The following is a 19,191-nucleotide window of genomic DNA, read 5'->3' as shown; positions in this document are numbered from 1 at the left end:
CTTATTTTAGCCTTTATATATATATATATATATATATATATATAATGCATGAGTACAAATGCTATTTTTTTAAATGATACAAATGCTAGTTTTAGTTACACGTGAGCATACTTGAGGTCGAGAATTAGGAGTACCCGAATTAGGAGGACCCTCAACTGCTGAACGAGCCCTACTCAACTTCGGTCGTCCCGCATGGACCGTGATATCCGGGGGTTTCACAACATAGGCTGATATCTCATCGGGCACATTCCAATACGTAGGATGTATGGAACGGGAACAATACGCTCCATATATGTGGCCAACAGCACGGATTGTTTGAAATATCCTCCAACAAAATCCGTGACTTGCAGTCCTGCACGCCTAATAAAATGCAAAGATAAAAAGATAAATTTACAAAAAATTAATACAATATGCAAAATTTGTAATAAATGAGGTACCTAATAGCGGCACAAGCATGACGACACGGAATATCATCCAGGTCGAACTGAGCACAACTACAAGTCTGATTCTCGAGATCGACAATATAGAATGCATGATCATCCTCAACACTAAACATGTGCGTCGTCGTCCCTCGAACAGCCAATTGCCGACCCGCTTCGACAGCCACATGCAACTTTCCCTCTACTACCTCAGTCAACTCATGTGACCTCGATGCAGCCGAGATGCGTCGCCTATCGAACCATTTCTCCATAATGGCTCGATAGGTCTCGATCAATGAAGCAACCGGGAGGCGTCGTGCCCACAACAGTCTACTGTTCATCGTCTCGGCAGCATTCGACGTCATGAAGCTTGTGCGTCGTATAGGGCACTTGGACCTGGCCCATCTCTCCACACCAATAGTGTCGAGGCATGTGTGCGCGTTGACTTTCAGTACTTGAAGCGCAGAAAAATTCCTTTGAAAATCGTCTGATCGATAGGAATATGCCGCTGCTTTGAAGACTGCAGCTACATGCTGCCCATAATGCGCGAGATTCTTCTGCAGATGGTAATAGCACAACCCGTGAGAGACGTTCGGGTAGACACACTCCACAGCATTTCTGATGCTCTTGTGCTGATCAGACACAATCAAGAGATCATCCGGCTGACCAAAGCAAGTCCGCAGTCGGTGGAAGAACCAAGTCCAAGACTCGTCGTTCTCGATAGGACCAAGCCCAACTGCGAGAGAAAATATTGCTTCGTTCCCATCCTTTGTAACAGCAACGAACAAAATACCGCCGTTCCTTTCCTTCAGATGGGTCCCGTCTACGACGATGACCGGCCTCAAGTAACCCTTCTCAAAGGCAGCCACGCTCTATCCAAGTGCAACAAACATATGATGGAACTTGCCATCATCCTTCATCTCAAGGTCGTATAATGTGCCGGGATTACTCATTCTCAGCATATACAAATACGATGGGAGCATCTGATACGAGTTCCCAAAATCACCATACATCATCTCAATCGCGATGTTTCTTGCACGGAGAGCGAAGCTGTAATTGATCTCAATACCGAATAAGCGCTGCATCTCTGACATCATCTCCTTCGGCTTCAAAACGACCCCCTCGCCTACCAATTTCCATGCAAAATATCTTCCAACAACCCTCGCCGGAATCTGTCTCGGGGCAGTGCGATTCAAATCCATGTGGCAGGTATGATCCATCACCACCTTGATCACTCTCCAGATCGATGCACTCTGAACGGCTCGCAGCATGAACGGACAATCGTTGCCATGCTTGCAAACAAACCACAAACGGGTCGTACTGGAACGATCCACGACGTACTCCACGTGATTCTCCATATGGTACAGGCCAACAGTGATTGCCAAATCATCCTTCGACCGGAATAGAGCCCCCACTGATAATATCCCGCTCTCCAATACGTTAGAATCCTCCCAACCTAATGCCGGCGCATCGTCAAAATCGAGGACTGGAATCCCCCAGTCACGTGCCTCAAGCTGCTGAACTCCAACACGAGGCTCGACATCGGGCTGATCATCCGATGTGAAATTCTGAGGCCCTGTCTGTCTCCACGCTTCCTGTTCAATCGACACTGAATCCAATATCTCTCTGCGTCGTATCGCCTCTTCTTCCTCATCCGAAGACTCGGACTCGTCTTCCTCCTCCTGCGACGATGAATCGTCCCTACTTCTTTCAACGTCCGTCTCGATAGGAAACACAGTAGAACGTTGTCCCTCATAATATACCCGCTCCTGATTCTGAGGAACCGGAGCCGCAGATTGTTTGCCCTTCTCGATCACGTAAACAACAGGATATTTCTTCTGCTCGAAAATCAGCCGGTTCAAATCTGAATCGGCCTTCAAAGCCACTTTTAGTTTTCGCCCTTCGTCCGTGGTCGATATGTAGAAAAACATATAAGTGGATCGTGCATCCTCGTTTAATTGATCATGCAACTCTTGCATCAACTTCGCATGACAAAGCTCTTCCTTAGACACGTACACGACAACCTCATCGCCGCCTTCATACTCGGTTAATTTCCACTGACCACTGTGCCGTATAACGATTGCTTGAAATGACATCTGCTTCAAAACGACAAAAATACAACATTTAAATACACAAACAGGAAACCGTGTACCCCAATACATGAACTGAATATACAATCATGCTAAAAATAACATCAAAATCACATTAAACCCAACCGTGTACAGCAAAATCGACCTCCGTGTACAACCGTGTACGGGAAACTCTAATCGTGTACGGCAGAACACTAAGGGTTAAAAAATAAGGTAATTTACGTACAGAGTGTTTTTTGAGGCCGTTTTTTAGTCCAAAACATGTAATAAGTCATATATATAACATAATTATCGAAATAAACAACAAAAATTCACTAAAAATCAAACCGTGTACAACCGTGTACTCAACAACACTAACCGTGTACAGTCGAAATTAAAAAAAAAAAAAATTTTCACATACCTTATGTAATATAAGCCTTTAGATGAATTTTTTTTGAATTTATGAGCAACCGTGTACGAGCCGTGTATGTGTATTGAGAGGATTTTCTTCTTCTTTCTTATTCAAATGTCTGATGAATGAACATTTGGTTGGTATCCTTCATTAACTACTCACAGCAACCGTGTACGGAGCATTTAATTTCGTGAATTTAAGGTTGTTTCCTTAACAAGTCGTGTATGACTTTGAGTTGGTGTAAATGCACCCAACAACCATAAGATCACATAAAATCACGCCATAAACGTGAATAGAGAGAGATAATCAGATTTTGGTTATTTTTAAATCAGATTTTAACGTGATTTTGGTTATTTTTAAATCAGAGAGAGAGAGAGAATCATATTTTGATCACATAAAATCACGCCATAACGCCATAAGATATGGTTTTAATAGTTGGTATTAATTTTAACTTTAATAGAGAGAGAGAGAAAATCAGATTTTGGTTTTATTTGGTTATTTTTAAATCAAAAATAAGTAATATGTCACTATCATTCACTTTATTGACTTGTACTTATGTACTTTAGGTCAAATGTGCTACAAAACTTATTTTTTTATGAGCCTTGATACTTAACTTATTTATTTTATCAAAAATGCTACTACTATGTATTGTCACTTTTAGTTACATAGTTATATCTCAAAGTATATATTTGATAGAAAAACATAGATTTATAAAAAAACTAAAAAGAATAATCTTGAATCATCTATTCTCTCATCTTTTTTTAAATGAATATATTTTTCAATTATTTTTTTATTTTTATTTTCATATTTTAACTATTTTTTTGCCTTTTTATAATATTTTATTGTTATTAATTCTTCTTCTTCTTCTTTTTTTCATCTCAAATATATTTAGTTAATTTTTTTATATTTATAAATATGATAATTGCATTAGTATCAATTTTGTATAATACAAAAATATAAAAACATTTCTCGTGCATTGCACGAGGTGCAAATGCTAGTGACACTGTTAAGTTCAATAGACCACAATTCTTATTTGAAATCGTGATTGTTTAGATTTCAATTCCAACTCGAGTTTTTGGCCACCTCTACTGAGTACCCAAGTAAGGATTATGGATGAGAATGGATCAGGATCTAGATCAGATTCAGATTCAAAAATTTTATATTTGGGTTTAGATTTGATTCAGCTCCACCAAAATCCGAAAAGACGAGATTTAGGTCTGAACTAGTTAATCAATTCGTGCAATGCACCATGAACATCAAAATTAATTGACATTTTTAAATAAATAAATATTAATATTAAATAGAAACAAAATGTAAATAAATACAACATATGTTTTAATAAATAAATAAAATTTCATATATTTCTTTATGCAATTCTCACTATATTGATATTGGATTTGGATTTTAATAAATAAATAAAAACTAGGTGTATTGTTTTATATATATAAAGCAAAAAACTAAAAACGTGTAAAGGGTGAAACCTTAAACCCTACAATCAGCAACTTAACTTCAAACTTTAAACCCTCCTCTCACTGCCAACCGTCCAAGCCTCTCTCTCTCTCTCTCTCAGCTGAATTTCGAGCGGGGAAGTTATGGCGGTCGACAAGCACAAGCTCGAGAAAGAAGCGTGCGTTCTTCGATTTTACAAAATAGTGCTCAGTTGGGACTACAATCGCATATTGGACGAAGCAGAGGTAGTTTCCACATTTATTTACCCTTTCTATTTCCTATTCTCCTGTGTCGTTTGTGATTATGAATGAATATACTGTTGCGGAGCCTGATTCCGGTAATGCGCGTGAGTATCAAGTACCGTTTCAGTTCAATTGATTAGTGCTATTGGTTTTAAGCTACTCGTGACTCGAATTTTATACTTTCATCCTTTGTGAATATAAATTTCCCCATTTGGATTGTTGTTTAGAAGCGGCAACGTCAACCGAGACGTGCTCAGGGATTGAAAGAGGTTAAGAACACGTATGCAGATGTTGATGAATATCTTGGGACATTTGAGCCGCTGCTATTTGAAGAAGTTAAAGCAAATATTGCTCAAAAAAAAGATGAAGACGAAGGTATTGCATTCTTCCCACCCTGCTCCCCCCTCTCTTTTGTGGGGTTCATTGTCTACATTGAACTTTCTACTGGATACAATTATCTTATTTGATTGTCATATTTCTAAGAATTTTTTAGATACTTCTAACTGTTGAGAATAAACGTGGTTCTAGTTTCTGCATATTTTCTTCTTCTTTGAGATTATTATTTGACTGTGCACATGTTTCTGATGTGTGCTCCGGAACAAACAGAAAGAGTATGCCAGGAAGCAATGGTAGCAGAATGCAGAGAAGTCAATGAATTTCATTTGCCTATGGTCATTTGTTCTGACCCAGAGAAAGTATCTGAAAATGATCTATTATTGGTTTCGAATAAGAAGGTAAATCTTCACGAACTTGAGATAACTGTTTGCTGAACCGCGTAGAGTATGTATAACTAGCTTTAAATCGGTTCTTTTCTTGTACTCTGTTTTGGTTCATTTGCTATGGTTTTCTACTGTACATTGTAATGACTGATCTGAAACTGGTGCTCTCTGATGTAGTTTGAAGGCAAAATACCAAGTGCATATGCCTTTGCACTGGTTGAGCATCGTCAACAAGATAAGCTAAGACTTCGTCTGTATTTGGGTGGTGAAGTCAAAAGATATAACACGGATGAAATTCAAAGTCGCCCAAGGCTATTGAACATGCTTCCTGTTGTTTGTGAAGTAAAGAAAATGTTTTTTCTTGAGAAGGTAAATGTTGTAAATTAAAAATAATGCAAGCTTATTTCCTCACGTGATGCAAAATGTCGATGGAATCAGAAAATGGATTCTTCTGTCCTCATATTAGTTTGCTGATGATAACTTAGCTGCTGCTTTGGCTTGTTGCTGAATCCTGTCTATATTTTTTGGCATGTGGTGTTCCAGATTTGCAGTTTATCAACTATAGTCCGTGAATATGTTGCCCTGCAGTCCATTAGCTATCTCCCTTTCAAGGATTTGATCCTAAACGCAGCTGAAATTGACAATGTTACTGAAGATCGTGCCTGGAAACTATCTAAACCTTTGAAGGAGTTTATTGAGAGCAATCATAATAAATCACAATTAGAGGCTATATACGTGAGCTCTTATTAACTTTATCCTCAATGTTCAGGATCCTTGAGAGTCTTGTTTTAATTTCAAGTTCACCATAACTATCATATATAGTTTATCGTTTCAAAAGAAATGCTCATTACTGTGTTTCTTAGTTATTTTCTATTCCTTTTCAGACATTTACTGACAGAGGTTCCTCTAAATTTGATGCAGGCAGGTCTTTCACGCAAGTCCTTCGTCTTGATACAGGTTTGACTTATATCTTTATGCTACTAATGCTAAAAAATATGTAGGCACCTGTGCATATAATTTGTGACATTTCACATGTGGTGTGCAGTGGCTTTGCCTAACTTTGACTTCAATTTTTTGTCTGCATGGACAACAAATGCAAACCTGTCACTGACACAATTAAATTGTGTATATTTTGAAACAATGATGATCTGTGCTTGATCTATTTAGTTGTGCTTCGTGTTGCTTAAATTTTCTAAAGAATGATGCAGAATATCTTGGATATATCTGTGTTTAACAGAGTAGTTGCTTGTAGGGCCCCCCAGGTACAGGAAAAACACAAACCATTCTTGGGATTCTAAGTGCCATTTTGCATGCTACTCCACCTAGGGTACACTCCAACGGGTGAGCATTTTTTCTGTATTCCTTTTCTAGAGTGCTTATGTTGTTGTCAACCAGTTGTTAGAGAAGAACTACTAAATATCATACTCAGTTGTCTGAATAATATGATATATGTATTTCATGCAGAGGAAAACTGGTTGGAGTAAAACGTGGGCCGGAATTGCCTATTCAAGAAAAGTATGTTTAACTCTATTTGTTCTATCAAGTGCTGCAAGCTTTCAATTATTATGTTCAAGTCGTTCTTTTATCTATAAAGCTTAAGTGAGTTACTTCCCAGTTCTAATTTTTATTTTGGGAAGTTTCAGGATATTTTACTTGTTACAGTACTCACATTTCTAAAGAAGGATTTAAGATCTTTAGATATGATAGACCGAGATTAGACTTTTGTTGCGTATTGCACACTTCCCTGATTAGTGGATAATTTAACACCATCACTCGTAGGTAGGACCCATCAAATACATTAAACAAGTTAACAAGTTTAATATATGTTTATTTGAGATGAACTCCCAAAGTAGTGGTACAATCCCTAGTAGTCGTTGAAGTGCTGGTTTCCAAGGTGTCACTTTATAGCATTGAATTGGCTTAAGCCTTGAGGCGTTTGCCAATGGCTGCAAGCCGCCTCGAGGTGGTCCGAGGCGTAAATAAAAAACACATGAAAATTATAATTAATATAATAAAACACATAAAAACATAGCAAATATATAAAAACACATAAAACACAGAAGTTCATAATTACTTATAAATCTTTAAAATCCTAAACTCAAGTCTAATAATTAAATAGGCATAATGAAATGTCCAATAATCTCAAATCATGTCCATCTCCATCTCCATCTTCTTCTCCACCTTCACTATCATCCTCCATTATTATGGACTTTTAATGGTAATATTTCATTTAAAAGATGTGTCGATGCCTGCAGATATAATCACTGGCAAAAAGCATCTCCGTGGCTAACTGGAATCAATCCTCGAGATATGATCATGCCTGTAGATGGAGACGATGGATTCTTCCCAACATCTGGCAATGAGATGGTGAGAGCAATTTCCTTATGACAGCATTCATTCCAAGTTATTTGTAATCACTTTCCTCCAACTTTTAAAGTTCAAACTTTGTATAGAAACCAGAAGTGGTCAATTCAAGCAGAAAATATCGTGTTCGTGTTCTTGTATGTGCTCCATCAAATTCTGCCCTTGATGAAATTGTCTCACGTATCCTAAGTACTGGTTAGTGATTTTTATCCTTGACCGGTTATTTATTTAGTTTTATCTGCTATTGGTCTATGATATTTACAAGATGAGCCTAGTGATTTGACACCAAATGTGACTTTACTAGGATGGGGGACAATACTCATTAGCAATAGTCATTCTAGTCTATCATGTCTTATACGTTTGTGGTTTTTGAAAGGTTCAAATAACTTGCTATCACACTGTTGTTTATTTCCCAATGAAGTAATGATTCGAATTGATTTTTCAAGGTTATGGCAGGAATTTCTTCTGGTTACTAAATGCTGATACTTCTATGGTTACAATACAGGCATTCGTGATGAAACTGACCATGCATACAGCCCTAAGATTGTGCGAGTAGGTCTTAAAGCCCACCACTCAGTCCAGGCAGTTTCCATGGATTACTTGGTATGCATATGGCAACCAGAAATATACCAAAGGCTAATTGTTGATTTGGAGTTTAAAAAATTGACAAAGGCAACAAATTGTTCTAGGTAGAGCAAAAACTTGCGGGCGTGGATACTCAAGTTGGTGACAAGCAAAAGCAAGGAGGTACAGCAAAGGACAAAGACAGTATCCGTGCTTCCATACTGGATGAAGCAGTGATTGTATGTTGGAGTTCTTTTCCAGTAATTTACAATATTTGCTTGAACGGGAAATAGGTTTTTAGTGATTAGTTATTTGTTGGCAGGTTTTCTCCACTCTGAGCTACAGCGGATCAACTCTATTTAGTAAATTGAGTCGGAGTTTTGATGTTGTCATAATTGATGAAGCTGCTCAAGCTGTAAGTATTATTCATCACTGAAAAGTAGGGCTGCTGTGGAATTAAGAATATGTCTATTTGATATTTCTTTCTAGAAAATGTTAATTCTTCATGTTTATATCCTGTATTTACTTCTATTTATAACTGTTGCTTATTGATACAATTGACATTGCTGGTCATTAAGTCAATCAATCAGATATTAGTGTTTTGCTGTACTGTCTCCCTTTCTATTGTATGGTTCAGATACACTATTTGTGAGTTGAGCTTGTTAGGCTAGTTTGACAGTGTGTAGATTGACTGATCAACAACATATATTCTTGCGTCCTATGGTTGACCATTCTTCAATTTTTTATCTGCAATAGGTGGAGCCAGCTACACTTATACCACTGGCCAATGGATGTAAACAAGTTTTCTTGGTATGTTCTCTTCAGCATATGTCAAGTTGTGCAAATGATGTTCACTGTAATGAAGTATTATGTTTTTAAATGTCTATAATCCTAAGCTTAAGGCTTTACTTCCCTGATGCCAAGCACATATGTTCTTGCTGATTTTCCTATGCCATTTGATCATTTAGTTTTGGGGAAGGTGACTAGTCTATATATAGTAGAATCTCCTTAAATAATACTCGATAAATTAATAACCTCTCTTATAATAATTTTCTCCGGTCCTGATTTGGCCCATTATGTAAATCAATAATTTCGATAAATTAATAAGATAATAATTTTTCAGAAGACCCTTTATGAAAAAGATTAACATGATAAATTAATAATCTATTAAAATTACAAAGATAACTTTGATAGCATTTCTGTGACTATGTGATGGGATGAATGTACATATACATATACAAACAATCTTTGCAGTTAGGGCATTTGCACATTTCATTATTTATCTGTCATATTAATTGCAGTCATCCATGTCACCGACCAATGATGTTGTAACTAAGTCTTGTTTCTTTGTACTAATATAATTTTTTTATAGTTTTTTTGCTGTTCTACTCCTTACTGTGTATGCCTTGTTGTATCTAATGGTAAAAATATTCATTAATTTTATCGTTTCCATTTAGGTGGGAGATCCAGTTCAACTGCCAGCCACAGTAATTTCTCCTGTTGCAGAAAATTTTAAGTAGGAGCATTGTCTTGTCTGACAACCGTACTTTGTCATAAAATAATTAGTCGTACTAGTTTTACTGTTCTTTTCTGGAAAATCTACATGAAAGAGAATAAATCATTTCTGGTATTTTGTAGATATGGAATGAGCTTATTTAAAAGATTCCAGGAGGCAGGCTATCCTGTACAGATGCTGAAGACCCAATATCGCATGAATCCAGAGGTTGCTGTTTCTCTCGTTCTTTCCTTCTTCTATTCTTTCTGCACATTCATTTTAAATCATCCTATCACTAATTCTAAACAAGCATTATGTCACAGGCACTTGTGCATACTAGTGAATATAAGTTGACTTGGATGTTTTGTAGATGAGATGGGTGTGGTGCTTTACTTAGTTTACTTAGATAAGTTCTTAATGTAATATGTTGATGCAGATTAGGAGCTTCCCTTCAAAGGAATTTTATGAAGATTCATTGGAGGATGGACCTGATGTTGAAGATCAAACTAGGCGTTCATGGCACAATTTCTGTTGCTTTGGGCCATTTTGTTTCTTTGATTTACACGAAGGGAAGGAGTCCCAACCGTCGGGAAGTGGTTCTCATGTAAATGTTGATGAAGTCGAGTTTATCCTTGCTATGTATAGCAAATTAATTAGTAGCTATCCAGAGCTTAAGGCAAGTTCTCGACTTGCTATCATATCACCATATAGACATCAAGTCAAGCTCTTCAGAGAGAAGTTCCGTAGCACCTTTGGTGTGCAGTCAGATAAACTTGTCGATATCAACACCGTTGATGGGTTTCAGGTAGGTTGTCTAATTGTCAAATTATTTGCGTACTTCTCGAATATATCATCCTTGCCTGGGGTTATAGTTTTGCTGCAGTGCCTTAATGGTTCACATCATACGATTCGACTAGTATTTTTTTTCCATTTAATATTTTATTAGATTGGTATATAATATAATAGACTCAAATCTTCAGGGACGGGAAAAGGATGTTGCGATCTTTTCTTGTGTTAGAGCAAATGAATCTAAAGCCATTGGTTTTGTTAAAGATTTTAGACGAATGAATGTTGGCATTACTCGCGCAAGGTCTTCTGTTCTGGTATGCCTCTCGATTAAAGGAATCATCTTATTGTGTTATGGGATCGTGTTTTTATTTTTTCTGTTCATTTTTACCTAAATCATAGGTCGTGGGTTCTGCATCAACATTAAGAGGAGATGACCACTGGAAGAATCTGATTGAAAGCGCAGAGAAGAGAAATGTATTATTCAAGGTAAATTTTCACACTCAATACACATAAGTAAGTCATAATGTCAGGAGATATGATTCACTGCACTCTTTTATCACCTTTCGTAAAGTTGTACATTCATGTGCAGTGATCTTTAGTGCTATCAGTTACTTGCGCGTTCATAGAATCATAACTAGTTTGTTTCATCGGTCCATTTCAAACTAGATGCTTCAGCTAAAAAGAATCTTGAATATTCCCAAGGCGATCATTGCACTTATATAGATGGTTTTGATTGCAGTCATTTAGAATCAATCCTCTGCGTTTATATCTTAGCAAAAATTCATAATTCGTTGAGCTCCAAAATTAATTCTTTCCAATTTATTCCTTCTGAATTTTCTTGCTTCTCTTATTTGATGAGGATGGAGATCTACATTGCATAAGGTTTAATCCAGTATTATGCAATGCAAATTTTGCTTACACATCTCTCAGGTATCCAAGCCTTATGCCGACTTCTTCAGCGAGGCTAGCCTTGATTCCATGAAAGCACAGGTGGCCGAGCCCGAGTCCCCGACAGCTCCCATGGACGAAGATATGGATATCGCAGTGCCCATCAATATTGATGGTGGCGTTGATCCCGGACAAGCTGAAGATGATGGCTGGGGAGGAGACGATGGCGAAGACGCCTATGATGGAGACGCAGGTGATGACTGAAACCTTGTTTATTGATTGCTTTGCCTGCAATTTGGATTTTGCAGTTCTATTGAGTTCACACGACGTCGATGGAACTTCACAAATTTGATTACTGTTGATGTCAAATGTATATAAATTTGTATGTTTATTTTGATTCTAATACAAATTTCATTATTACTATTTGGAAAGATAATAAATTTATATGTTTTTTATTTATTTATTTAATAGCTTATAAAGTTATCAGTCCTTGTTGGGTTAATTGCGATGGTTTGATAATGATTGAATATATTATTGTGTTCAATAATGCTTAACTTGTGTCCAGAACTTTCATAATCATTGGATTAAATCCTAAATTATTTGACTAGTTCCAAAATTGTCCTGAATTTTCAATAATATTGATGAAATATCCAAACTATTAACATTTTAATAAAGATAATCTCACAATCATAATTATGCAATCTCATTATTATTATTGATCTCATCAAATAGAATATTATTTAAAATGTCTCACTCACACTTTTTTTTTTTTTTTTTTTTTATGTTTGTAACTTGTATTTTTACGAAATTTTATAATATTCTTAAGGAGTGCCTGAGTGGGTACCTAATAAATCCAACTAAAGAGGGCCATATCAGATACGATATCACTAGTTATTGTTTTTAATTACATTGATTATATGTATTGATTGGAGTAGTAATAAATGAGTAGTTCGTTTTCGCTAGCTGTTTCAGTGTTTGGACATAATGATAAAAATTCAGATCAAAATATAGTACAATCGAGTTGATTCACACTTAGAATAAGTATTATTTATACGGTTCAGGTCAGGATACAAATTCAGATCAAAATATAGGCCAAGGTCTAAGTGAGGGTCCAACCTAATTGTACGATACATCTGGTTGTACCCAAGACTACCTCTAGTACTGTCTACAATTTAAGTACTACTATACATTCAAAACAAGATCAACACGTAGGAAAGGAGATTATTATTTTATTTTATTTTAGTTTCAAAAGGTGAATGATAGAAACTCTTCTCATGCATAGCCAATTAAAAGATGTGAACTTCAAAATTATTGATTAACACTTCAAAATCTCTATGTTAAATTGGCCCCTAAAATTGATCGTGGAAATTGGAATAATATATAGCAAGTAAAAATGCCACCTGATTAATACAACAAAATATTATGATTCACTCTTTGATTAATACAACACAATATAATGTCACTGGGGTCCAATTGTTTGTTTTCTTGCAATTTCTTACAAAATGGTCTATTATTGAATGGGCTATTATCTTTTGTACTAACAACAATTAATTAAAATGCAAAGCAAAAATAATGTTTAGATTATCTCAATTGTCCTCAACTGTTTATAATAAAAAAAATTCTGATTGAAAGAAAATATATTACTATTATAATTGAGGTGACACTTCCCCTCCAACTAAAATCAATCATTTCGAATCATGCATGAAAAACATGACTTATATATTATTATCCTCTTTTTAAAAAATTGAGGCGTCAAAACATCGAGCTTTTGTGCAGACCAATGAATTATTTTATGATATATATTTGGCATCGTATTAATAATACTTCCTCCATCCGTCCATAAAAATTAGTTCAACCTCTATAATAATTTAAGAATATTTAAATAAATATTACCTCAAATTAAATAAATTCAAAAAAAAATTATATATAAATACTTGCATTATATAAAAATAATATAATATAATTTAAATAATAATTTAAAATAATTTCCCATCAAATTTCGACGGGTTACACACTAGACACTTCTTTTTTAGTTTTTGCTCCAAATGAAACAAATAAAACCTAACCACTTTTTTTTTTAGTTTTTGCTCCAAATGAAACAAATAAAACCTAACCACTTTTTTTTTTTTTTTTTTTTTTTTTTTTTTTTTTTTAAGTTTTTGCTCCAAATGTGACAAAATAGAGTTGCTATATAAGTTGTAGAAATCACTCGTTCACATGCCTCAATAACTACACATACTAATTAACATCCCATCCTAGTTCCAATTAAGTCATTTTATCCAAATATATATATATACATATAAATGGATATTCTTATGTCAAATTGGTGCAAACCTGTGGAAGAAATACCTGAAAAATACATATTTTCAGTTGAAAAAAGGCCTGGTTCCCATGATTACCCAGTTATGAACATCCCTCTCATCGATCTTCAAAATCCCAATCGCCCACAAATCATTCAACAGATCTTTGATGCATGCCAAGAATTTGGAATCTTTCAGGTAACTATATCGATATAGGGAGCGACTCAAATGAGTCCAGGTGTATATATATACGAATGAAATAAAATTATTTTCAGTCTTTAAATCGTAAAAAATTTATGTCTGGTCCATTTTCGGGATTTGGACCTTCCAAAAATAGGACCCGATGAATATGGGCCAGAGTTCTAAATTCCGAATATGGATTTGGATTATGATTTTTGCGAACCAGATTAATATTTATTTATTTTTATTTTCCAGATTTGAAATATATATTCCCCTTATTTCATGGATTTACTTCGATCGTGACAAGTATAGTTGTTGAACTTGAATGCGTCGTGTTGGGTGATATTTGAATCATTGTGTAATTTCATAATAATGTGACTTATTTTGGATTATTTTAATATTTTTAACGGATTAATACAGTGTAATAAATAATGATAAAAATTCTAAACAATTATTGTGAATTTTATTTTATTCGGGATTTTATTTTAGAGGATATAAAGATTTGATTTTGGTCTGAACACGAGACCATGTGGAGACGTTTGAGTTGAGTGATAAGGCATGATTGATAAAATAATTCACCTTAATCAAATGTTTGATTTGTATGATTGGGCCTGGAATTAATAACTTGGCCCATATCTAATCACCCAAATAATTGATTATTTATCCCCCAAAGTTGGGTTTCTTCAATCCTATCAATCTTATCTATCTCATCCACCAAACCAAACGACGACAACTATGAGAATTCTGTATTGAACCTAGCTACAGGCAATTTGCAATATTTACTGTGTGTAGAGTTCAATGTAATTACTTATAAGCTTGGTGTAAAATTCTCACAATATATTTTTTTTTATTTAAACCACTTTATATATATAAGCATGCATCTCTTTCTCCTCTCAGGTGATCAACCATGGGGTTCCGGCGAGCTTGATGGAGGAGACGATGAAGGCGATGAAGGGATTCTTTGCGACGTCGCCGGAGCACAAGTCCAGCTTCTACTCCACAGACATGACAAAGAAATGCAGACTCTACTCTAGCACCTTGAACTACCAATCCGAAGACGTCCATTATTGGAGAGATAATCTCACTCACCATTGTCATCCTCTCCAACATCACATTCACCTGTGGCCACAAAATCCTTCCAATTATAGGTCCTAATTTCTCCTTCTATTTTTCATTATATATGTCTGTTTATATGTGTGTTTCACATAGATTAGAATAGCCTACCATACTATGCCCGATAATAGTTATAGTTATTATATATATATATACTATATAAGGGGCGGTTATTCAATAAACCACCCTTATTTTAAGATTTACGAACCAGCAAAAATGCATGAATTTTATGTATAACATGCATGAATAAACTGTATAAAGGCATGAATTGCGAAAAATAATTTTTTGCTACATTTGGGATTCGAACTCAGGACCATGAATTTATCCAACAAGGTGATGAATCAACCGTAGATCTTGATGATCTAAGGGCTGAAAATGGTTCATAATTTATATTTTAAGAAGCGTTCTTATTTTAGCCTTCCTCATACTATATATATATATATAACTTGTCCATTTTAAATGTTTACAACTTGTTTATTTTAAATTAATTTTTAATATATCATATACTCCCTCCGTCCTTGAAATAACTTCCTCTTTGGGGACGACACAAATTTTAAAGAAAAATTGTAAAGTGTATTAATAGTGGAGAAAAAATATTATAATTATTATTGAAAGTTGTGAAAATGTGTTATAATTTGTATTGAGAGAAAAGTGAAAAGTAAAAATAAATAAAGTATTATTAGTGGTGGGGTAGTTGTCCGAAAATGAAAAGAAAGAAAGATGAAGTTATTTGGGGGACGTCCCAAAAAAGAAAAAGATGAAGTTATTTGAGGGACGGAGGGAGTATTAAATTAAAACTCGTGTCATAATATTGTTTTAAGTATTGCAGAGAAGTTGTTGGGGAATATTCAATTGAGACAAAGAAGCTGATGCTGAGGATTCTAGAAGCGATATCGGAAGGGCTAGGGCTGAAACCTAAATATTTAGACGGCGAGATTATCAAGAGTCAAGTGCTATCAGTGAATCATCACATTCCATGCCCTGATCCGAGCCTCACGCTTGGAATGCCACTACATACTGATCCAAACCTTATCACCACATTGCAGCAGTGCTCCGTCCCGGGCCTCCAAGTCCTCCGCCACCACCAATGGATGGATGTTGAGCCCAACCCCGCCGCGTTCCTCGTCATCCCTGGCCTCCAACTCAAGGTATATATACGACAATAAGGGGGCGTTACTTTGAGTGATATGATAGATTGATAAATTAGAATATTGAATATTTAAAGAAGGGTTAAGTATCAATTTCACCCCTAACATATAGGCCATTAGCACGTCTGGCACCCAATGGCCGATGAGGTGCCAACTAAGCCCCTGAAGTACCTAATTTTCTAACACCCTATGGCCGAAGGGGTATCACGTCTGGCACCTTATCGAAATAAATTTTTAAAAAAATGGACGGAGTTAACTCTGTTATGGTAGAGGGCTTAATTGGAGAAAATTAGGTACTTCATGGGCTTAGTTGACAGCCCCTCGGCCATAGGGTGTCAGACATGATAATGGCCTATATGTTAGGAGTGAAATTGATACTTAACACTTTAAAGAATAATATGATCATACAAATTCAAAATTAATCAATTTATCAAAGTAAATGATAAATTAACTTGGATTATTTTTATCAACCAATCATATTACTAATCTAGTATTATCATTTAAATCATCAACTTTGACCCAATTTACAAATCTGACCTGAATTTTAAAATGTACTACATCTCCAACCAATTTTTTTTTATTTTGAGTGAAAATGTGGCAACTACCCATTTGAAAATAAAAAACAAAACATAAAAATACTTACATTTTACAAAATACATAAATTATACTCCCTCCATTCCGACTTTTAGTATAAGTTAAGAGTGACACGAGTTTTAATAAAGGGGTTGGGTGTGTTGTGAGTGGAATAAGGGTCTTACCTTTTATGAGAGTGTTAAAATAGGAGTAATTATAGTGGAACAAGGCTCCCACCTACTTTTACTAAAAAAAGAAATGGATACCAAAATGTGGGATGACCAATAAATGAAAGTTGGATACTAAAAGCTGAGACGGAGGGAGTGACCTTTTCACCCTTATATCGTGCATCGGTGTATTTTCAACTAATGTGCGACCGTTGATGCTCGACTCGCAGTGGTCGAGTATGTCAAGCATTAATACATTTTTACGAATGTTCGACTTGTAGTAGTCGATCATATCGAGCAAATTTTTTGCGATTCGAGTAATATCAAACACCGAGATAAAGCTTCACATCTATTAAATGATGGTAACTTTGTCTTTTTCATGTTAAGAACTGATAGTTCTTTTATATTTTTTGTCTTGGAAGTTAGTAAAAACTACCATTAATTCTTCCATTTTTTTTTTAAATTAAATCTTGATTTGAGGTTCCAGAATCTGTAATACCATTTTGATAATTTGAAATGTATTTAAGGGAGAGGGTTGCCTCACCATATAAAGTGGCTCATGCCACTATCTCCAATCCGATGTGGGACACTTCAATAAAATGTTTGTGTTGTTTTATAGGTGATAAGCAATGGGAGATTTTCGAGCCCGGTTCATAGAGTGGTGACGCATTCGCGAGAGGCGAGGACGACGATCGGGTCGTTCTTGATTCCGTCGCCGGAGATCGTTATTGAGCCGGCGGAGGAGTACGCCGGCGACCGCCCCGTCTACAAAGGCTTCACTTATGAAGAGTTTTTCAGCTGCTTCATTAGGAGCAACTGTGAAGCTGATGCTGCACTCGCCTTCTTCAAAAATGAGACCAATTCAAAATCAACAACGTTGCTCTAATGAATTTCTCTTGTGTATCAAATCAATAAATCTTTATTTTGTTTGTACAAGCTTTTGTGTGTGTGTGTGGGTGAAGAAGTTGCTTTGTGTAATAATGGGGAGTTGAAATGTATAGAATAAATATTTTGGTGTGTGTTAAGATGAGTCTTGTATGATATTGATATGGATCAAGATTTGAATTCAAATTTCACTACCCACACACATAATTTACCCGTTTTAGTAGAGACTCGAACAATTACATAATAAATACTCCATCCGTCCCACTTCAATTGGCACACTTACCTTGTTTGTCTGTCCCACTTCAATTGACAATTTTCAAAAATAGTATGTGGTTCCTACCTTCTCTACACACATTAAACAAATGATCCCCACCCACTTACACACTCAATCCTTTATTCTTAATCTTTGTGCCCAAAGTAAAAGTGACAATTGAAGTGGGACGGAGGAAGTATTAATATACGAAAACTGTTGCAGCTCGTTTTTTCCTTTGATTTTTGCCTTGCCATTGCTACCTCCTTCATTTGCTTGAGCGTGTGCTTTCGTTTGCTCAATTTGAGCCTTAGTGTCGATTTTTATCAATTTTCATTTTGAACCAAAACAGTATTTAATGGATTTCATTGATATGAGATGAGATGTATTTACCTCTATTTGCCTCATTTTAGCTTCAACCCTTGCTTTCTGTTGACTCTCCCATGCTTGAATTCTTACTTCTTCTCGTTTATATGTGAAATCAAACAATTCCTTCTTACCATTTTTAGCGAAGTTCTAAGTAGAATTGCTACTGAGATCTTATGGCAGGAACTGCTGGCATCAAAATAAGCCAATAAACAAAGCAATTTCATAAAGTTACAAACCATTAAATTTCATTCTTAGCCACACATTAATCTCATTAATTCCCTGAAAAAAGCACGAGGATAAGCAACAACAAAAACAGTAATCATACAACTGCACTATACTACTAATACACAGTAAAATTTATAATCAGTTTGTGCTGTGTATACTTACATGTCATACAACTGATGCATAGCCATATTTATATATAATAAGAAATACAGCAAGACTGAAATAAATAATGGTGAATTATATTTATGGCTTCACAGAAAAGCATTGTTGATTTTCAGAACCAGCACAGAATCATTGCTAGTAGTTTTTAAGTAGACATGAACAAAGTTTTAAAAAAGATGTAAACATAGATATTTTTGGCTCAGTAGTGGTAGGCTGGTAGCATAGATATTTCATATTTCTAAGCAAACATGTATTCAAACTAAGAATTCTTGCACAGTTTTATAGTCCAATCATCAAACTTCTTTTTTTGTTATTAATATTAACAGGTGTGGGATACTTTATGATAAATACTATTCTGGGTACGAGTCAATCCGATTGTACGGTACACCCAGGTGTACCCAAGATTTTG

The 19,191-nt window shown here is 35.5% G+C and overlaps 3 protein-coding genes across 4 annotated transcripts in view; 2 read left to right on the top strand and 1 right to left on the bottom strand.

Annotated features, from left to right (window-relative positions):
- LOC130984979 (prefoldin subunit 4) overlaps positions 1–19,191 on the bottom strand; it is an 89,146-nt gene that overhangs the window by 17,143 nt on the left and 52,812 nt on the right. The gene's annotated exons all lie outside the window — the stretch shown is intronic.
- Positions 4,373–15,971, top strand: LOC130984967 (probable helicase MAGATAMA 3). Of its 2 annotated transcripts, XR_009088839.1 has the most exons (22): positions 4,373–4,594; positions 4,819–4,966; positions 5,198–5,325; positions 5,488–5,679; positions 5,854–6,045; positions 6,232–6,267; positions 6,563–6,651; positions 6,775–6,825; positions 7,566–7,677; positions 7,764–7,869; positions 8,180–8,277; positions 8,364–8,477; positions 8,561–8,653; positions 8,995–9,048; positions 9,696–9,754; positions 9,877–9,961; positions 10,170–10,538; positions 10,714–10,836; positions 10,922–11,008; positions 11,453–11,663; positions 14,788–15,038; positions 15,833–15,971. XR_009088839.1 is itself a non-coding variant. In XM_057907670.1 (21 exons), the coding sequence occupies exons 1-21, from the start codon at positions 4,493–4,495 to the stop codon at positions 14,922–14,924; spliced, it is 2,586 nt and encodes an 861-aa protein (XP_057763653.1). In that variant the 5' UTR covers positions 4,373–4,492; the 3' UTR covers positions 14,925–15,057. The 2 variants fall into 2 exon arrangements, 1 of the variants encoding a protein (XP_057763653.1); XM_057907670.1 differs by lacking the exon at positions 15,833–15,971 and having other exon boundaries at positions 14,788–15,057.
- LOC131024761 (hyoscyamine 6-dioxygenase-like) lies at positions 15,873–17,777 on the top strand. The gene is made up of 2 exons (XM_057954300.1): positions 15,873–16,151; positions 17,511–17,777. The coding sequence occupies exons 1-2, from the start codon at positions 15,873–15,875 to the stop codon at positions 17,775–17,777; spliced, it is 546 nt and encodes a 181-aa protein (XP_057810283.1).

The sequence above is a fragment of the Salvia miltiorrhiza genome, chromosome 5 (assembly GCF_028751815.1).
Source record: "Salvia miltiorrhiza cultivar Shanhuang (shh) chromosome 5, IMPLAD_Smil_shh, whole genome shotgun sequence".
Taxonomy (NCBI): domain Eukaryota; kingdom Viridiplantae; phylum Streptophyta; class Magnoliopsida; order Lamiales; family Lamiaceae; genus Salvia; species Salvia miltiorrhiza.
This window is presented reverse-complemented; position numbering and strand designations above follow the sequence as displayed.

Coding starts and splice junctions, on each gene's coding strand:
- LOC131024761 (XM_057954300.1), top strand. CDS start 15,873: ATGCTGAGGATTCTAGAAGCGATATCGGAAGGGCTAGGGCTGAAACCT. Junction 16,152..17,510: donor TCCCTGGCCTCCAACTCAAG/GTATATATACGA, acceptor GTTGTTTTATAG/GTGATAAGCAATGGGAGATT.
- LOC130984967 (XM_057907670.1), top strand. CDS start 4,493: ATGGCGGTCGACAAGCACAAGCTCGAGAAAGAAGCGTGCGTTCTTCGA. Junction 5,680..5,853: donor AAATGTTTTTTCTTGAGAAG/GTAAATGTTGTA, acceptor GTGGTGTTCCAG/ATTTGCAGTTTATCAACTAT. Junction 6,826..7,565: donor GAATTGCCTATTCAAGAAAA/GTATGTTTAACT, acceptor CGATGCCTGCAG/ATATAATCACTGGCAAAAAG.